Source organism: Hakea prostrata, chromosome 9, assembly GCF_041222555.1.
Source record: "Hakea prostrata isolate BN-2017 chromosome 9, UWA_Hpros_2, whole genome shotgun sequence".
Classification (NCBI taxonomy): domain Eukaryota; kingdom Viridiplantae; phylum Streptophyta; class Magnoliopsida; order Proteales; family Proteaceae; genus Hakea; species Hakea prostrata.
In genome coordinates, this window is record NC_142608.1 from 7,619,683 (window position 1) to 7,641,662 (window position 21,980).

A 21,980-nucleotide genomic window follows, 5' to 3' on the forward strand; every position below is an offset into this window, starting at 1 on the left:
AACTAACCATGTCTTGTATATTTTCATATCGTTTTTATAATTTCATTGGTGATATCTTGCCTTATTTTGATATCTATTATTATGTGATTGTATGTGACTTTGCGCGAATGAAAGGTAAGATTATGTGAATGATTATTATTCTTTCTTTTTGAATCTTATATTGGTGAAATGAGAATGATATGGGAATGAATAACAATGTATTAGAATGAATGATGTTGGTTGAGATTTGATTATTTTATTCTATTTTTCCAATTGGGGTTGTGGGTTTGCTCATTACCCTAGTGACCTTATATAGATGCATATAGACCTAAGTACATGAACGCTAGGTGTCTAGAAGTGTTGGGCTAGATAAGACCATGAGTGCTACTACCCTTCCGGTAGGGTATAGAAGTCGGTTAACCCGTGATGTCAGTGGTTGGGTCCTATGTGTCAAGCATGCCCACTGTCATCATAGATTGACAATTTGGGCGCTCAAGACATGTAACTAACCCATGAAAGGACATAGAGAGCATCATGTCCATTATATGTGGATGACCATTGGGTTAAGGGATGGGACCCAACAGATGCCTCCCATTGAAGGTACCATCATAGGTGGGAAGGTATCGAACCAAAAGGGCACTAGGCATGAGGGGAGATATCCGGACCATGACATGCACCAAATCTTATACCAAACAGTGATGTGAGAGAGTGATGACTTATATCCCTTGACCATGGCTTGACGGACTTTACCCAATAACCACGGAGAACCCAATAGACGTCTTGTTGAGGGAGAGTAACTGAGACCACCCAAAGGATATTGGTGTATAAACTTAATGCATGTCTACCATAAATACTTCATGATAAAGTTAGGGGCATACATCATAATCTTGCATTTATATACTAATGTCATTACTATCATCATCATTTATAAACATAATGTGGAATTGTGGTTTGATGCATGACATGAATGTTAGTTGACCTCACTAAGTTTGTGTAACTCATTCCTTTATATGTATGTGTTATTTAGACTTCTCTACAGGTTATTAGGACTCCTCTCAAATGAAGGATTCGTTGCAGAGAGGCTATTTGCAAGGAACAATTGAGGAAGAAGTGGAAGCGCACGAAGCTTCGTGCTCATGCCTTGACTGCTCATATGGAGCCGGCTTTTAGTATTAGAGATCTCGTGGTCCTTAGGAAATCTTTTGTGTCATTTATGTCACTTTTTTACATCTACACTTTGATTTCTTTTGAAAGAGGCTAGGGTTTTTTGTTGCAGACACTCTTTCTTTCTTGGAACTCTGATGTTATAACTTTTGATTTGAAGTCTCGGATGAATGTAATTAATATTTCAGATTTGATAACTTGATATTCGAACTTGATTTATTCTTGTCCGTTTGATTATGCTATAGCATATATTTGTATGGAATTATCATTGAACCTAGGTCATGTAGTGTATCACCCCCACGGGTATTTGGGTATGACCGGATCCGGCTTGGTGGGGGTGTGACAATACCTCCAAGGTTTAAACTCCAAAACACATTGCACAAGCTTCTAAACATCTACACCCCAACTAAATGCTCATATGGAGAGACAAGATATACTGAAGGAGTCTCTATGCAATTAATAGATACCCCTTTGACACATAATCTATCTCCTACCTCATTTGTGGCTGGAAGCAATAATTCAGTTAACTCACTATGCCCGATAGTAGGTACTAGTAATTCCCAGATTGATATTATTTCTGAAAGCATCTCAGAATCAAGAGAGAATGGTGAATTTTCTACAGCACTCACTCGATCTCACCCAATCGTTATTCACACCATATCCTCGGCGGCACCGATTATAAGTCATCAAGTTCATTTCGAGGAAATACAAGAACCAAAGGCTCTTCCTGTAAATATCTTTCTTCCCAATCTAAGGAAATGTGCAACGTCTCCATAACAGGTGGCCATCATGTTAAAAAAATTGTGATTGGATGATGAAGTGGATTATTACCCCCACTAGGGTGCTTGTGGCCTTGGAATGAATACCTTAGCACATCGGGCAGGAGACGACCTTTTAGATTTTTTAGGGCCATGATGAGGGCTAGGAGCTCTCCTCTTTGTGTGATTGACTGGGTGAGACATGCTGCCCTTAATCAACCCCCATGGTCCCCATGAAACTCCTAGTTTGGAACTGTCAGGGACTTGGCCCACCCCTGACTCAACCATACTTGTAGAACACCTATAGGAAAGGAAGGCCCAGCATTGTTTTATTGATGGAGACCAAACAAGATAATGCTAAAATAAGTAGAGTGGCAAGAAAATTACATTTTCACTGATTATTTCTCTATTGACCCGGTAGGACTATCTGGTAGTATTTGAATCTTGTGGAATGATGATGTCTCACTCACTATTTTATCTTCTTCTTCTCATATTGTGGACATGCGAATTTATGTTGTTTCCTCTGGTACAAAATTTTGAGTTACTTTGGTTTTTGGTCATCCCCAAGCGAAAGACAGGCACATGACTTGGTATAATTTGTCACATTTGGGCTTATCTGTAAGCTCCCTTTGTCTTGTTCTTGGTGATTTCAATGAAATACTGTCAAATGAGGAAAAATTTTGTGGGAACCCCAAGCCTCAGTCCAAAATGGATGCTTTTAGGTTTAAATTTGAGAGTTGTAATATTTTTGAGGTAAAATTTAATGGGGTTAAATTTTCTTGGTCAATTAGGAGACAATGGAGGGATCTTGTAAAGGAATGTCTTGATAGGGCTTTTTTCAAAGTGGAATTCTTGGACTTATATGGGAATGTTTAGGGTCACTAATATACTATGGTAGGATCGGATCATATCCCTTTAGAGATCTCTTTACACGCGGCCAATAAAAGACCTATGCGATTTCACTTGAGACTCTATAGGAGGACCACCCAGAACCTTACCCACCAAATTCATCGAGTTGGCAAGCCCCTAATCTTGGCTCTCCTAGTTACCAACTCCACTAGAAAATCAAATAATGCACCAAATCTCTTAGATCGTAGAGTAAGGACACTTTTCAAAATGCCTCTATAGAAATTACTAAATTATGCCAGCTTATTGAAGAATGCTAACAAAAATCACCCTTGGCTTTTGTTGCTAAAGAAGAATTGGAACTCATAAAAGAAATTGAAAAACAACTTTTAGCTGAGGAAAATTTTTGGTGTTAGCAATCTAGGGTTCTGTGGCTTCAAGAGGGTGTAAAAAATACCTCATTTTCCCATGCTTCTACTACCCAGAGAAGGCAGGTAAACACAATAATCAAGAACACCCTCTTCCAAATGAAGGGCACCAAAGCCCCAGGTATTGATGGTATCCCTGCTAGATTCTTCCAAAAGCATTGGGCATACTTGGTCTCAATCTTATCAATGGGGTACAACATTCTTTTAATGGGGGGGGGGGGGTATATGCTACAAAGACTCAATAAAATGATCATTTCCCTCATTCCCAAAAGGGGGCATCCCCAGGAAGTCTCTCATTTCCGTCCAATTAGTCTCCGTACCACTTCTTAAAAAGTCATAGCAAAATGTATGGCTAAACGTCTTAAATCATTTTGAGGTCCATAATTAGTCATACCCAAAGTGCTTTTGTTCCTGGTTGTGCTATTTCTAATAACATTTATCTTGCACGAGTACCTTCATTTATTAAGAAATCTAAATCCATGTCGGGTCTCATGGCTTTAAAACTCGACCCGTGCAAGGCGACAAATTAGAGTGGTCTTTTATTGATTGTACTTTGAAACACTTGGGGTTTAATGAAGTGGAGGCTATTTTGGGGATACCTATCTTATTGGTTGACACCCCAGACTCTTGGATTTGGCGTAAGAATAGAAATGGAAAATTCTCTATGAGGTCTACCTATTTTCAATGTCTTACTATGGCTGATGGTCAACGTAACATTGTTTCTTCTTCATCTTTTTCATATTTTTGGAAGCAAATTTGGCATATCCCCACCCTACCAAAAATCAAACATTTTCTTTGGTGATGTTCTCATGAGGCAATGGCAATTGGTAGCTCTTTATGGTTCAAGCTCCTCTATGCTCAATTTGTGGTGGTGCTTTTGTTTGTCATGCTTTATTTTCTTGCCCACATGCTAAACGTTGTGGGGAATTATCACCTCTTCGCATTGACATTACATAATTTTGAGGCACTCACATCCATGATTGGATGGCTTTTATTTAATCCAAATTTAGGGGTTCGGATGATATGGATAGAGTTAATCAAATATGAAGTTCCTTAATATAGTTGGTGCATTTGGAATACTAGAACTGCTGCTATTTTTGTGGAATTGATGCATCAATACTTTATACCTTACAACACTTCTATTCTCTTTGTGCAAATATTTATAATCAATTTTCAAAAGCTCTCAGTTTTGAGCAATCTCGAGAGATTGTTGTGGCTTGTCCTTTGGAGGATGTCTTTTGTTTCAAAGTTTTTGTCAACGGCGCTTGGGATAACACTACAAAGAAGGGAGGTAGAAGTCGTATTCTATGGGATGCTAATGGAACATTTATAGCCACTCAATGCAATGACTGCTTTAGTTCATCCACTGCCTTGTTGGAGTTACTTGTTCTTAGGAATGGTTTGCTACTTGGTAGATCAGTGGGAGTTTCACACATTGAAGTACATTCGGATTGTTTGCTTGTGGTTCTTGCCCTATAGGGTCTTAGTTCTAATCTTGACTGGAAATGTCTTAGTCTAGTTAATGATATTTTGAGGCTTATTTCAGACTTTACTTTTGTACAATTTTCTTTCATTCCTAGTATAGGAAATGTTTTTGCTCATTTTCTAGCAAAGGGAGCTCGCCGTCTCTCTCTATCTAGCTTGGTGGAATGTTCCCTTCATGATTGATGTTAATATTTTGTCGTCCAAATCTCTTGACTTTTATCTATTTTATTTAATGAGATACTTTCTAGTTCTTGACACCCCCTAAATTTTTTTTTTCTTTTTTGGGCCTATGGCTTCGTTCAAAGTTTCTTGGGTATGATTAGTATTTAAAATTTTGAGTTCCATATAAATAATGCACCCTTACCTCCTTTAATTGTTGAGCGATCATTTAGTGACCTTATCTAGTGATCTGGGTTGTTTCTATCTCAATGATAAAGTTCATCTCACTAGTCGACCTTGACCCCTTTTTGAAGGTGTCACATGTAGTATTCAAAGTTTACCTTGATTTGGTATTGTTGTCACAACCTACACCGAAACAGTGTTTTACACCTAAATGTGTAGTGAACTACTGCACTTCAATGCCTTTTGAGAAGAACCGGCTAGCTCTAAATTCAAATGGTATTTTATCCATAACCACAACTCATCAGCTTAGTTAATTTGAACCTCCGCTTAATTCCACTCAAGCTTCATCTTGATCATGGATAGATCACACAAGTTGAAGTCCATTAGCAATGACAATTGCCCTATGAAAACTTGCTTTCACAATAGCTTCGATGGGTTCTTTTAACCAAGCAACAACCTATGAGTCACTATTTGATAGCCCACCAAGTACTTCTGTTTCTAGAAACACTAAAAATACTTTTTGTGTTTAGCGATGGAAAAACTTCTATAATATTTGATAACACTTGCTTCAAAAAGCAGAAAAGAAAGCATTTTATCATAATAAAAAGTTAAAGAAAAGAGTAGACTCTGCTTAATCAGTTCTTTTCACCATTAATTGAGAACTTTCTTACTCATTAGTTGTTACATCTATATGGATTTTCTTTAAAAAAAAAAAAACACGAAGATTATACTTTTGCATATCCGTGATTAGTGTAAACTATTGATTAAGTTGGCAACTAATTCACTTTTCCAAAAGAAAAGATAGGGTTGGGCTTCGGTTCATGCCACTCTTGCACATTTTTTAACTAAAGTCATTAGGTCTTGCATGTAATCATCCACTCTTAAAAAGAAATTGAAAGTGCAATTGAAGAATTTGGATCAAGCACGAAAGCAAAAGAATACCAGCCAAAGTGACATTCTCTTCTATCCATTAAACTCCACGTGTAGCTTAAAATTTAAGAAGGATTTAGTTTTCGTCCCAAGCAGAATGAGCCAATGACACTCAATGAGCACCACAAGGTCCACGACCACCATGAAAGATTTCCCATTTCACTTTCTGTAAAGGAAAGCTGACAACTAAAGTTGTCTCCATTCCATTCCCTGTCTTTTTGACCAGTAACAGAAAGCCCCTGTCGTAGTCCAAGGTACCTTTTCTTCCTTCTCAGTGTTTTACACAGAAACAAAAGGACATCTTCACCTGCTAATTGCTATGCACCAGCTAATCTTTCTCCCCCAAAAAAAATGGGCAAACCGACCAAACACCCACCCACCCACTAACTCATATAAGCACAGCTGAGAGAACTTGAAAACTACAACCAGGTGGAAGAGCAAACAAAATCAAGGCAGTGTGTTTGCTTCTCAAGAAACCCACTTGAAAACCCATGTCTACCACTTATTCATCAAAAGAAACTAGAGTTCCATGCTTTGTTTCTTAATAGATCAACTCACTACTGTGATCAGACATCATCATTTTCTGATTCAGAAGGTTCCAGTGACTCAATTTTGCATGTGTTCCTTCCTGTCATAAAATGCATTGGCTTTAGCCAGGACATGCTTTAACTCTCCAGTCCCTGTCATCCACACATTGATTGTATAAATAAATCAAACCCATATTAGCTAAGTTGGTCATATCCCAAGCCTGATGAATCAAAAATCCCTTTTCCCAATATTGAAGCTTACTCTGCATCCTGCACCTACATACTATGCTGCATACTCTTGGGTGATTAAATACAGAACAAAGAAAAAAGTATTTTGCAAATACCAATCACTCTTGGTTGAGGTTGACATCTCAGGCGTTTCCAAAACCATGAAAAACATCATAAAGATCTACTGTTTATAATTTTGTCGAAATTTCATACACCTTGTTGGACAATGTTAACTTCAACTCTGAAGGTAATTCTCAAAAACACCCTTACAGCTGTCCATCCTGTCTTTCCAGCCACTCAAACAGTGAAGCTCTAAGGTTCTTTTTTTTGGTAAAGAAGCTCTAAGGTTCACACTTATCAAGTTCCAAGAACAAATCCCATCTAATACTTGGTAATACTCAATTAACTCAGATAAGCAGTATGCAACAGTGCAATCCTAATGTAGCTAGTTCCACTATGCACTGGGTAAATCTTTCAATCCCAGATTAGACAGGACTTCCATTCAATATGATGCATTCAAAATAAAACTTGTGAGGATCTAGCAAACACAGGCTTTTTAACATCTAGCAATCATTGCCAGTACTATATCAGTTGATAAAAATAAATCTAGCAAGAAGACAATCAACAACTATATAACATGGCCTAAAGATTTTTCTTCATTCCATTTTGACACTTACTATGCCCTTATCATGTGACCACTGTCAACAATACTATCCAACAACATTTTATCCACAAAATGAATTTGATGCCCCATCCTCCACTGCCCTACCAAATAATAACATAGACCAGCCCATCAAACATGTCAAGATATGTAATGACCTCAACGAAGGTGAAAGGCAACAAATTGATATTAGCAGTTGATCCAGGTGGTGCAAAATCTGACGGTCAGAAATGTTTAGTCCCATCAGCTGGAAGGTAGACTTGGGCATCCAGTTCCCCTTGTGAAATACCAATGCAGTATATACCTTTCACTGCAGAGTATAGTTACAAGGCTAGTAACCAAATACCATTTCCAAAACACTGAGCTCCCACGCATTCTAAGCCTTTTGCAACATTTTATACACAGACCAAATTTCTACCCAAAAGAAAAAGAAGGCCACAGTAAGCAATGAAATTTTGGATTTATGCCAACTTACAAAACTCTGCCTACGCTTTACCAGATGCTAATTATCCATATTCTCTCTGAATTCTCTTTAACAGAAGGCCATAGAAGAACAGAGTTCATCAGACCAAGACAAACACTAACAGCTTCCTTCTCTTTTCCATCTATCCTATTTTATTGAACCCCAAAGTTTTCCCACTTCCAAAAGTTCAGTACTAACAGCTTCTAAGTTCCTTCCAATTTCAAAGTAGTTGAAGCAAGCTAAATGTAGCAGATGTACAATCTTAATTTGAGTGTATATCACCATCAAGTTCTTCTAAGCATTACACCATGCAGAAAAAGGCCACAATCCAATTACCTGTCTCTGGCATCATTTTTATATAAGAAAATACATCATCAAATACATATGCATGCATTGTCTCTTAAGTTTTTCTAGGGGAATTTGAGTAATATTATACTGAATCAACCAAGAGTAGTGTCTCAACGTAATTCAGTACACATAACAAGCAAGTACAGTTCTCAGAGCCCGATTAAGTATCCAGGTCCAGGTGAAAAATAAATTTCTATCTCTAAAATGCCTCCTCAGAGGCCAATCCTTCAATCCACAACAACAATGCATAACAGAAGTACTCAACAAATCACAGTTTCCCAAATGTTTTGTAGGTGGTTCAATATTCATACTAGTTAATAAGGTAGAACCCTAAAAAACATGTTTTGACAACTATATACACTTGCAGATGTTTAGGGTTTAGAATCCACTCCTAGCATTTTTTTCCCCTCAAGAGAAAATCCAGTAATTCATTTCTTTTTTCTGAGCCAAAGGAAGAATTGTATCTCAGGAAATTGAGGTTTTCATATGAACAGCAAAACAGAGTGATACTCCTTCAAACTTATTCTGATGTACAAGATACAGAAAGGACGCCAACACCACCAAAATCTACACTTCCTTTACAAGCAGAGACGCACATCAATATAGGAGGGAACTCATGGACAGAACCCAACTCACCTCCACAAGTAGAGTACGGGGAAGGAGAAGGAAAAAGCGCCATTGTTCGCCCCACAAAACGGATGTCTTTAGCTTGGTTGCTCACAAAGGTTTCCTATAAATGAAAAAAAAAAAAATTTTGAAGGGCAACGCAACTCGTGGACTGGTGTTACCGCAGAACTTGAAGTAAACTTGAAGCGTTTCTCCTAATCTTCTCACTATCATCATCCAACAATCCCAAACAAATATCTACAACCCCTTCTCTTCTAGCCTCGGAAGCCACTTTCTCATTGTTAGAACAGATGGAAATCAAAGTGGATAAGGCGTGTTGAACGGACCTTGAAGTCCCGTTGTTTAGAACTCCTACCAAAATAGAAACACAACCATCCAATCTCGCCATTAGATCTCTGCCTTCCTTGCATTTAGCCAAGAGACTGAGAACTTCAAAGGCCCTGTCAAGCCCAGAATGAGCCATTTGGATCAAAATTGGGATCGCCCCACATTCCACGACTCGCTTCTTATTGTCCGGGAACGAACAAAGGGCATAAAGAGCTGTGGCTGCTTCTTTCCTTTCTCTGGAACTACCATCCCGTAGGAGGGAAACCAGAGCTTTTATTGCAAAAGGGTAGGAGCCAATGGTCGCCTTGTTCACTTCCACCACAGCCAAACTCGTCAACATGGTGGCTGCAAGAGCTCTGCAGTTAGGAGTCCCACCCTCGCCCTGCAAAACTCCAATCACTCGCCCAATGGCGCCCTCCGCGACCAAACCCACCTTGTTATCGTCATCCAGACTGAGATTGAGAAGTAGAGACAGCGCCGCTTCTTGGATTCTAGGGTCTTCCGAGGCGACAAAATTGAGTACGGCAGAAATGGCACCAGAATCCGTTAAACGTTGCCGGAAAACAGGATTACGCTTGCAGAGGCGATTGAGTTGTAGGAGCGAGTCTAGATTGGAATGTAGAGAAGAAGCAGGGGAAGTGAGCGTGCAGATGAGCGACTGGGGATGTGATTGAGATTGGGGTTTGGGAGAAGAAGCGAGAGCGAAGTTGGAAATGAGACTCCTCAGGGCATGGTTAGGAATCAGGGAAGGGTGCGGAGGCAGAGGCAGCTTTGTGATCGGACATGTCCGGTTGCCGGAATCCAACCACCTCTGTATAGAAGATCGATCGAAGGTGTGACCTGACGATAGAATCACCGGGTCAGACATTATTTCCAAGGAAATCGGGCATTTGAAATCGTCTGGAAGTTGAGTTGCCATCTCTCTCTCTCTCTATCTCTCTGTGTGTCTCTGCAACGATCTCTAGCTGCTTACGAAAATTAAAGCAAGAAAACAAACAGGTGGAGATATTCGGAGAAGACAGAAGAAGGGAGATGGAGAGAGAGAGAGAGAGAGAGAAAAAGAGAGAAAGACGGGTTTTGGCTTTCGCTACCGAAATCTCGTTGGTCGTGGGGTAAAATTTGGCAGCTCGGGAGAAATTGCGGATGTGGCGTGGCCGCGTGGGGAAAAGGACGATGTAAGTACCATAATACCCTTATACCTCGGCTGAAACTTATGCAGACTTACGAAACTACCCACCTGAACGCGCAAAGCCAGAAATTTGAACTTGGAATGCTGCTGCTAGTCTGGAGATTTTGTCAGTCTCAGTGGTCCTTTTATCGAGGTTTCCGCCTGTAGAAGGTCGTCTTTCTCCCGGAAGGGAATTAGAAAACGGGTTAGGTGAGGAAAGGCAGTTTCGGAAATCCACTAATAGAAAGGGCTTCGCAGAAGGGTATATTCGCCTCATTAAAAGTCAAACGATTTATGGCTTGCGTTTTGCCCACCCCACTCCGCTGTGGCATGGAGCCTGCCTGAGGGCGTTGGTAGTCAATGAAAGAAATCAAATACGATAGATTGACGAAAAAGCCCTGGGTGGTGTGGTGGGCCTTGGGCTTTCGGCCTAGAGGCATACGATTCCCTTTTGAAGTGTGTGCTTCGGATTTTTTCTCAGTTCTGACTTCTGAGGTGGTCATTGCTTTAGTTTAGTTTTAATGGTTACATAGGTGTAGGGTGTAGGGTGTAGGCTGTAGGCTGTACTACATTTAGTGATGATTACAATTCACGAAGCGCCAAAAGCCCACTTCCCACCCTAAACCCTAAACACGATCGACGGCCGAATTAGGGGGTAATTTCGGAATAAGAAAACATAATAAGTAGTGGACGATATTTATCCTAAAAGAGGAATTATAAAGTATAAACTGGCCAAGAATTTGACATTTTTGAGGATAGCGACGACCCCACGGACGAGACCCTCGGCTGTTTCCTTTCCATGCCAGTTGGCACGATAGTGACATGTAAACGTGTAATATTGTCAAGTAGCCATTTCTATCTCGGTGGGTCCCACATTCTTGTTAAAAGATTCCTTACCATTGGATATGACGAATTTGATCTCGTCCTGATAGGAAAATCTAGAGGAGATGTAAGAAGAAGAAACGTGGAAGCATCTGGAACATCTCGAATACGGAACGGTAACAACTATACCAGAAGAGGCTAGGGCTTACGTAAGGGAGGGTAGGTGTGGGAATTGGAATTTGGAACTTATAAGATGCATGTGATGAGACAAGTTTGACCTTGGGGGCTGGCTCGTCTTTTCATGCGGTGGAGCTTATGCGGGCCCTATGGGAAGGAAGGTAGAAGGTTCGCCAAGGTATAGCCCGTGTGCGCTGAGCGGCTGTGCAGTGTGTCGTGCGGTCGTAGAAGACCTAGATTTCGTGACGATCAGGAAATCTGAATCTCTGCTGACGTGGCCCACATGCAGCAGTGTGGGCCCGTGTTTTCTCGTATTCTCATTTTTAAATGAGTCTATGTTCTCTACTTTCGATCCATTTGGATAAGCTTGATTATAATTAAATATATTATGAATATATTATAATATATGCACACGATTAATTATCTAATAATTTATAAAATTAATGAGTATGATTTCAATCAGAATATCTTATTTCATTAATATGGATAGACCAGGAGCAGAGGAATCTAGGGGTTTGTCAAGAAAAGAAATATAATAAAAATAAAACAAAACAGCTAGGCTAGTTGCATGATCATTTATTGTTTAAGGTGTGAGTTCTTTGTATTATTATTACCCAAAAAACAAAAAAAAGTTTTTTGTATTATGAATTGTCTTTGTTTCCTCCTGAATTTAAGGGAATACCAAATTATAGGCGGGTCTATTTTTGGTAAAATATAAATTTATTGGAATTTAAAGTCATGCTCAAGTTTACAACCTAAATTGTGAAAATCATAAAAAAAAAAGGAAGGGGGAGTAGAATGAATGAAAGGAGGCAGTTGTATTCTAATGCCTTTTGAAGCCAGATGGTTTGCAACTCTATTGCTTTCTCTTTTAGTGTGATTGAAAGTTATTGAATCAAATTGGAGGGTAAGATTTATGCAATATTGGATGATTGTTTTGATCTTCCAACAGGGTTCTCTATCCCAACGAATTAGAAAATCAATAACATCATAATCATCTCCTTCAAAAATAGATTTGTTAAACTTAGATCTGTTGCCCAAATTAACACTTTCTTTAGCGCTAATGCGTCCAAAAATTGATCAATCCCTTAATGCATATTTGCAAAACAAGATTAGATGTAGGCCAATTCTACAATTGAGAAGCCACCTCCGAAGGTTAAGTCAATAATGGATCACCACAGAACTCTAGGTAGTTGCAAAGCTTAATTGAATAACGACAATGGAGGGAAACGATTCAAATACCTGATTTGCGTGATACTTTAGTTTATATATAATTCACTTCTTATTCTCAATCGTTGGATTCATTCATATAATCTTTCTTTGTAGCCGTCCGATCGTAGGGTTTTTTCCCTTTCTATATGAGTTGGTTGTAGTTTCCATGTATGGCACAATCGTATATTCCAAAATTAATGGAAGCACGTCTCTTTCCATAACCATCGGGTTCCTTCACACTTACGATACTTATTGGTTCAGCTCTCGAACCAGTCTCGGCTGGAATCTATGATTCAATCATAGTTGAACTCGATTTGCTGATATTTTATCCTTATCATAAGCCCCCTAAGCCAAGTAATCGAGATGAAACGACCGATTGCTTGGTTTAGCTTCTCTCAATCACGAACCCCTAAAATGATATGTTGTAGTCCAAACGTCCTCCCATTCCCCACTCGTTGCATTTATTGCTCTCGCATGCGCAACGATACATTCATCTAGCCGCATTCACTTTTCGTAACTTGTGCTACTAACTCCACGTGGCCCTAGGGAGCATGTGCCATCATGACGGCCTCTTCTTGAACTATCATCATTTTGTAGTTGAAAAGGAAGTTGAAAATTCTGATTTTGATGCCTTTGAATCGTAGATCTGGTGTCTACTATGGCTTTTTGAAGCATTTCCCACAGACGGCGCCAAATGATGCGTCCAAAAATTAATCAACCCATCCAAAATTAATCAACCCGTTAATGTGTGCCTACAAAACAAGATTAGATGTGGGCCGACTCCACGGTCGGGAAGCCACCTCCAAAGGTTATGTCAATAATGGATCACCATAGAGCTCTGGTTAGTTGAGCTTAATTGAATAATGATAATGGAGGAAAACAATTCAAATACCTTTGATTTGCGTGATATTTTAGTTTATATGGGATTCACCTCTTATTCTCGATCGTTGGATTTATTTATAATCTTTCTTTGTAGTCGTCCGATTATAGGTTTTTTCCCCCTTCTATATGAGTTGGTTGTAGTTTCTATGTATGACACGATCATATATCCCGAAATTAACGAAAGCACGTCTCTTTCCATAAATGTCGGGGTTCTTTCATGTTTACAATACTTATTGGTTCAGCTCTAGAACTAGTCCTTATTGAAATCCTTGATCCGATCGCAGTTGAACCTGGTTTGCTGATATTTTATCCTTATCAAGCGCCAAAGCTTCAGCAATTGTTGGAGATTAATTAGCATATCCTTCATAAAAGCAGCACAACACCCTTCACCCTTCTTAGGAAGTTGACTATAATATAATTTTCAATTTATTAATGTGTTTGGTATATATAGTATTAGTAGTTGGTATTTCTATAAAAATAAAATGTTGCTTGATTTATTATATTTGAATTATACATCTTAATTAGTAATTATAATGCATCCTTCATTTTTAAAGATCTTCGAAGATTTTAATTTGAAAGGAGACCCCTTCAGCTTCGATTCGTCTATGGTATTTGCATCATTAGTTAGATTGAATATTAGACACTCAACTAATTGAATAAGCTTCAAATCATATTTCATTCTTCTAGTTGTGAAACTCAATTATCTAAAACTTATGCTTAATGGAGTTCAAGAAGATTTAAGACGTGTCATTTTTTAGTTGGATGATTTAGAGGTGGTTAACTATTGTCTGAGGAAAACCTCTGCCCCTCCGATCTATATTGAAAAGATATGCTCCATTTATCGTTTGTTTTTGAAAAGTGTAAGTATTCTTTTCTTATTAGGACTCGCAATTCTTATAGCAGATGTCTTAGCCGAGAAGGTCCAGTTGGTTAACGTACCTACTATTTGACAACTTCTCACTCCTTGACTTAGTTGCTCCTCAATAAATTACTTCTTTTACTCAAAAGAAAATGTAAATTGAGAAGAAGAATTTGTGGAAAAATTGTTATTTGCCAAATAATTTAGAGTTTCTTTTCTCAAAATGTTAGATATGTCGAATAACAGTTTCACCTAATAGAAGGACTTCAAAAATTTTAAGTCAGTTGATCAGCCCAACTACCCTTAATGGGGACCAAAGAAATAAATGTATAAAAATCATTTTTTTAAGTAGGAAGGCATATTCTATGTACTAAGTCATATGTATTTATAAAAATATTAAAGGTCAATTGGTTTAGTTAAAGAATTTAACACAAAGACCTCATCCTTTTTAATAACTAATTTTTAAGATTAGCTTGTAGTGTAGTTATCGATATGATCGATAAAGCATCATGATACAACAAAGTTTTAGCATACCCACGAGGAGGTCTTATGGTATAAAAGACAAAATCTTTAAGGCCCAAAAAAAAAAGATAGAAAATTTTTGAGGAAGGAACTTCAACCATTGTATGATGGTCATACGCTTCTACAGCATTTGAAAGGAATCTATTAGAAATGGTTTTTATTTTTATGTGGTAGTCAAAGGTGTAAAACATTTTCCCTTGTTTACCATCAATACATTTTGACTCCACTTAGACTTGTTATATAGACCTATCATGAATTACAAAATAGTGGAAAAATTTTCTAAGAGCCATAAACTCGTTTTCAGATTTAGAAAGAATTTGTAGTCTTTGTCAAAAGCTTGCCTTCTGTGTATATGAGACCAATTCAAATCTATCATTCCAGTGAGAAGGTAGGAGTCAACTATCCACTACATATAGGGTAGAGACATGTTTCTAAACTGATCATGATGGCTCCTGCATGTTAGAGAATGTTTTCCTTCACCTTATGTATGGTGTAGAATAGTCATCTCCCTTTCCATGAATGGAATGAAACTATTCTCGATATACACTCCCTTAGAAATCTTATTTCTTGGAAAAATAATGAAATATTAGGAAAATGAGCAAATTTATGAACAGACACTACTCTAAAAGTATAAATAAGTCTACGATGTCTTCACCTTTCAATGTTCTCTCTTTTTTTAAACTCTTCTAGTTTATTGATGATTCTTGATGTACCTTGACAATTATGGGCACAATACCAATTGATTTGATTTTCTTTTGACAAGTTTAATGTGATTTATTTTGGTACTTACGACACATATTCTGATACTTGTTAGGTTTTTTATTAAAATCTATATTATCTATATATTAAGTTTCAAAATTAGTTTTTGCATTTAATTGTTTTGTTTGTGTGTGGGACCCTTGAGGTAAGGGTGGTAATGAGGCACCATGAGGTAAGGGTGGTAATGAGGCACCATGAGTAAAGGAGGCCCTTCATGACCTTGGTTATGAGGCTCTTCATGACATTGGTCATGGGTCTTAAAGGTCTTGATCATGGTGATGAGGTGGGCTAACTTGAATGGTGGAATTACTCAAATTCTAACTCTTGACCTTTATTTCTCATTTCAACTTCATGACCATTCATGGCCATTACCATGAGTGGGGTTAAGGTCTTTGAATGGGTTAAAGCCTATTCATTCCAAAGAAGTGAATATGAGAGTTACTTCCCCAAGTAGTGGGGAGGTTAGGTCAAGGGGTTTTATTCACATTAGTGGAGGAGGGACAAACCATTGATTCTCCATTAGTGGAGAATTGATTCTCCCCTAGTGGGGAGGTGTGGTTTGGGCCTATATAAACCCAACCCTTCCTTGCATATTGTGTGCTATTGTGACTCTCCTCACTCACATTATTTGTTTTACAAAGTTCATTTCTTTCTTGAGTTGTCTAAGTGTTGTGCTCTAGCTTTTGGCTCCTTTAAGGGACTAGAAGTACTACCTCCTCTTCTAGTTGGAGGTTGCTTTATCTTGGAGGTGGTGGTGCGAAGAACCCTTGGTAGTAGGGTGCATCAATTACCTTAAAGACAGCATCAAGGTGTGACTCAACCTCATCAATCGGTGGTTCGTTCGGTTGCTACTTCAAGCTCTTCAAATTTGCTAAAGACGATCTTCATCTCTCAATTGTATTACGATTTCATCTTTGTATGTTTGAAGATTTTGTAATATAATTACCCCAACAAGATTTTGTGTATTGCATCTACAGGAATCTTATGAATTGTACACGTCCGGATATTGCTCTTGTGGTAGGAAAGTTGAGTCAACATACTCAAAATCCAAGTAAAGAGCATTGGAGTGCAATTGATAGATTACTAAGGTACCTAAAAGGTACTATAGACTATAGTTTACACTATAGTGGTAAACCAACAGTTTTAGAAGGGTATTGCGATGCTAATTGGATTTCGGATACAAACGAATCCTTAGCCACTAGTGGGTATGTGTTTACACTAGCTGGTGGTGCAATCCCTTGGAAGTCCACAAAGCAATCATGTGGAACAGGTTCTACCATGGAAGCTGAGTTCATAGCTTTAGAGAAGGCGAGAGCAAGCCAAATGGCTTAGAAGTTTAATGGCGGATATACCATTGTGGGAAAAACCGACGCCATCGGTATCACACATTGTGATAACCAAGCGGCTATTCACTAGCCAAGAATAAGGTGTACAATGGTAAAAGGAGGCATATACGCCTTAGACACAATCTTGTGCGACAAGATATAGATGAAGGAATGATAGCTATCGATTATGTGAAGTCGAAAGGAATCAAGCTGACATGTTCACAAAGGCTATGTCTGTCAAAAACTTGTGTATTGCATCTACAGGGAATGGGGTTAATGCCTTATCCTCGGGTCACATGATGGATACCCTACCTATGTGAAGAGGCTAAATACCGAATTAGGTTCAAGGGGTACAAACGAAGTCATGGGAAGACCGGTTCAGACTACCATTTATAATGATTCCATTCTAGGGTGTAGATGAAGGTAATAGTACTACCACAAGGGTAAGGTTGAGCGAAGCTCTTAATTAGTCTAATCCCAAGGAATGTGGGGGTGTGTTAGTTGTGGTGCACATCGAGACTAACCTAAGTGGATGTAGGTGGTTTGGCCGCCACTAATGATAACTTATAGGCGAGTGATCTAAACATTCATGAATCCAAGATAAGGGACATGGCCGGTTCAAAAGTCCAATGTGTAGTGTAAAAGGTAGCTCCAAAAGTCGACCTTTAGGACATGGATGATGGGGCGGTCAGCTACACTAATGAGGAAAGGTTCAAGGAGTCGACTCTACCCGTACTTTGTAGCGCGACCATTAGACCTAGTGTAGGTTCAAGTCCGAAAGACACCTACAACGATGTGTCCTTTAGTGTCTAATAAAGTCACAACACGAGTCCTTTTTTGCAATTTTGAAACTTGTGGGGGATTGTTAGGTTTTTTATTAAAATCTATATTATCTATATATTAAGTTTCAAAATTAGTTTTTGCATTTAATTGTTTTGTTTGTGTGTGGGACCCTTGAGGTAAGGGTGGTAATGAGGCACCATGAGGTAAGGGTGGTAATGAGGCACCATGAGTAAAGGAGGCCCTTCATGACCTTGGTTATGAGGCCTTCATGACATTGGTCATGGGTCTTAAAGGTCTTGATCATGGTGATGAGGTGGGCTAACTTGAATGGTGGAATTACTCAAATTCTAACTCTTGACCTTTATTTCTCATTTCAACCATGACCATTCAGGCCATTACCATGAGTGGGGTTAAGGTCTTTGAATGGGTTAAAGCCTATTCATTCCAAAGAAGTGAATATGAGAGTTACTCCCCAAGTAGTGGGGAGGTTAGGCAAGGGGTTTATTCACATTAGTGGAGGAGGGACAAACCATTGATTCTCCATTAGTGGAGAATTGATTCTCCCCTAGTGGGGAGGTGTGGTTTGGGCCTATATAAACCCAACCCTTCCTTGCATATTGTGTGCTATTGTGACTCTCCTCACTCACATTATTTGTTTTACAAAGTTCATTTCTTTCTTGAGTTGTCTAAGTGTTGTGCTCTAGCTTTTGGCTCCTTTAAGGGACTAGAAGTACTACCTCCTCTTCTAGTTGGAGGTTGCTTTATCTTGGAGGTGGTGGTGCGAAGAACCCTTGGTAGTAGGGTGCATCAATTACCTTAAAGACAGCATCAAGGTGTGACTCAACCTCATCAATCGGTGGTTCGTTCGGTTGCTACTTCAAGCTCTTCAAATTTGCTAAAGACGATCTTCATCTCTCAATTGTATTACGATTTCATCTTTGTATGTTTGAAGATTTTGTAATATAATTACCCCAACAATACTTTATAGGTTATTGCATTTAAATTTGGAATCCTCAACCTGCACGGGGTAGAAAACTGCGTTCTACTGACACCCTTCCACCACATGTTTAAGAGAAGAGCCCACCTTTGATTTACAGGTGAAACCCCCTCCAAGTGTGATGGAGGGATTTGAAGGGAGCACATTAGATGGTAGATGACCTAGACTGCATTGCTACATTTTCTTTAAAATTCCACATTTACTTTTGTAATTGTCTTTGAGTTAAAGTGGCAGAAATTACATGTTGCTCACTGGTTATTTTGAAAAATTACAAATTACATTTTTTTTAGAAAGAAATTATGTGTTATCCACAATTACTTTTCTGTCAACTTTGAATTGAAATGACCATTTTGCTCGAATTGAATAAAAATACAAGCTTCTTAATTTTACAAAACTTCACTTAATTTTTTTTCAAATTTACAAACAAAACTCTTTGTTCTCTAAATCCAGAAAAACACCACGAGAGCAAGAAAACACCAGAGCAATCAGGGTCATTTTTATAATGAAACAATGGAGCCACCACTGGGAAAACACTTGGGTTGTAGCTTTCTTGCATTAAACACCGGAGCAAATACCTTGGTTGTTGCTTGAAAACAACCACCGGAACCACCCTTGCTTTCAAGTGTTTTCAAGAAAACAGCGGTAGTTTTGAGATGCCACTTGAAAGCTAGAACCCAGGAAAACAGAACAAGATGCCACCATTGGAGCTGGTTTTTTCCTACACGGTTCCCTTGGTGGTGATCGTCGCCATTGCTGTCAAGGTTGCGGGGCGCCGGGGCCATTCTCTTTTTCTTCTCTGTTTCTCTCTCGCGCTCTTGCTCTCTCTCCCTTTTTTTCTTTCCAAAGCAAACAATAATTTTACTTGAAAAACAATAACAGTATCACCATCACCGAGCACTACAATAGACTCAATACTTCTCATAACAAAGTTCAAATCTAAAACTGATGCTCTAGAGGATCAGATGATAGATCCTGTTGGGTTTGGGTGTCTTATATTCTGTGGGTTCATGTAATTATGGTTTTGGTTGTATCTGTAATTGAAACAAGGTTTGGGTCAATTACTAATATTGGGGTAAAACTGTAATTACATTGATATTATGGTTTTAGGTTTCCCTATAAATAGTCTCTGTAGGATAACCTATAGGTATCAATCTCTGTAGGAGATTGGGGAATCAATCCAGTAGGGGATTGAGAAACCCATTCTGATAAGGATGGAGGGCAATCAAAGGGTAGCACTTTGTGGGTGTGAGGTTTCCTGAAAATAGTGAAACTTTTTTTTCTCTCTGGTGGACGTAGGCATGATTTTGCCGAACCACGTTAAATTTCCTCTTATGTGCTTTGTTTGTGTTCTTCTCTGTTCGTAGTTGTGCATCCATTATTCCTAATAGATCCAACAAAAAATGACACGTTCAGAACAAAAACTAAAAACCTTTATCTTGTTGAAGAGTCAACAGCACTCGAGGCAACCTTTTAGCTTCTCTTTCAGACTCGAGCAAGGTGAGAATATCTCCTTTGACAGTCCCTTCACATTCCTCATCATAATGAGCCCATTTGGGTCATCGAGGGAGGGTGACTCTATTGTTATTTGTAGTGTTAAAAGGGATATTTTAGTCTATTGATATTCAAAATTTAAAAATCTTAATGGTCAAAGGGTCAAAATCTAAATCTAACAATAGACAACTTGTAATTTCTCAAAATATCAATGTGAGAAGCGTGTAATTTTTATTATTGAAGTTTATAAAGTGGACAACACAGTTTTAGAGCCCAAGCCTTCCAACCGAAGAAAAAGCCCAAGCCCATTTAAATGGTAAATGCTAAAAGGTGAACCCGAGGTGGGACTAGGTAGATATGCAGTGAAGGTTTGCAGACCAACTATAGACACAGAACCCCTCAAAATTGAAAACTGAGTTTTGTTGCGAATCGGTCTTCTGGTTTAACCCTAGATTCAAGCCCTAAAGCCACACACCAAAGAAGAAAGAGTTTCACTAGAGAAGACCAAATGAGGAGAAACGAGTTGAGTTTAATACATAAGGTTGTCAATCAAAATCCAAACTAGAAACTGAAATCTATTTTTAGTTGGATTAATTAAGAATAATACGCTTTGATTTGGTTTTAAAAAACAATTGGATTGCCGGGGGACCGCCCAACCCCCCCCCCAACCCCTTTTTACCCCCAAAACCCGTGTTTCTCGGGGGTGTGTTGTATTTTTTCCCCCCCCCCTTTTTTTTTTTTTTAAAATTAAAAAAAACAAAAAAAGTATAGATACCTCAAAAGTATATCAAATTGGCCGAGACACATCAAAATATCTCTTAAATTATACTATATTAGTAAATTTCGAAATCATAGTTAAATAATTTCATAATTCTTAAATTGTCCTTAATCTCTTGTGACTTTACAATATTGCCCATTGTAAAGTCGAATACAAATTTCATCTTCTTTCTTCTTCTATGAGTTCCTATTCTTATCTTTGTATTCTTATTTTATATTATATTACTAGTAAAAATCTAACGGGCATAGGTATTTGTTTTTTTGGTAACTTTCATTTAAATAGTTGAGGTTTGGTCCAAGTCATTTTCAATCAAATTTAAGTTTTACTTTGTATTTGAGTCCCTTGTAGTTTCAAGAAATGATTAAATAAAGACATGCTTAACAGAAACCGCTAATTTAATAAATTTTGTGACCAAACTACCCTTGTGTTTTTTTTTTTGTTTTATTTGTTTTATCCTTTTTTTTCCCTAAAAACAATTAAAAAAGAAAAGAAAAGAAAAACAAACTTACTAAAGAACTTCCTCTAAAAAATGAGAGTAAATATGCGGGTTGAAGCTTTGAAGCCTTGCCCTCTGCAACATTTCAAAACGAAGTCGAAAGGCGAACAATCTACTTCATTTAGCTCTTCATATTTCGGTATTGAAGTCTTGGTTTTCAATCCTCGATGAGATTTTGAATCTCCTCTTGAATAGAAGGAAAATATATTGTTCAATAGAGTTTCTCAAAATTGGATATTCATTTTAGTGACAATGGATCAAAATGGTAGCAATGATTATTACGTTGTTGTGAGTCCTCGGTTTATTAGAAGTTTGGGACCAACAGGCTCACCTACTGTGAGGCCTGCTTTTTGTTGTAATCAGTTTCTATTATTAGCTCCATCTTACAACCCAACAAAAGGTATGTTCAACTACTGTTTTATTGTTGTTGTACAATCCAGTCCCCGTTGATCATAGTTGTGTCGCATAGTCTAGCATATGCCTATGCCCATTCTCTTTCTTCCAGAATAGGAGAAGCATCCTTTGATCAAGGAGGGGAAGATAGAATCAGACACGGGAGTGTACAGACATGTAGTGTTCATCTTTTGTCTTGACAA

General features: G+C 38.3%; 1 protein-coding gene across 1 annotated transcript; it reads right to left on the reverse strand.

The window, feature by feature from the left end:
• Nucleotides 1-5,711: 5,711 nt before the first annotated feature.
• On the reverse strand, nucleotides 5,712-10,405 carry PUB8 (plant U-box 8). Its single transcript, XM_089169394.1, has one exon. The coding sequence runs from the start codon at nucleotides 10,030-10,032 to the stop codon at nucleotides 8,944-8,946; it is 1,089 nt and encodes a 362-aa protein (XP_089025520.1). The 5' UTR covers nucleotides 10,033-10,405; the 3' UTR covers nucleotides 5,712-8,943.
• Between the last annotated feature and the right edge of the window lie 11,575 nt (nucleotides 10,406-21,980).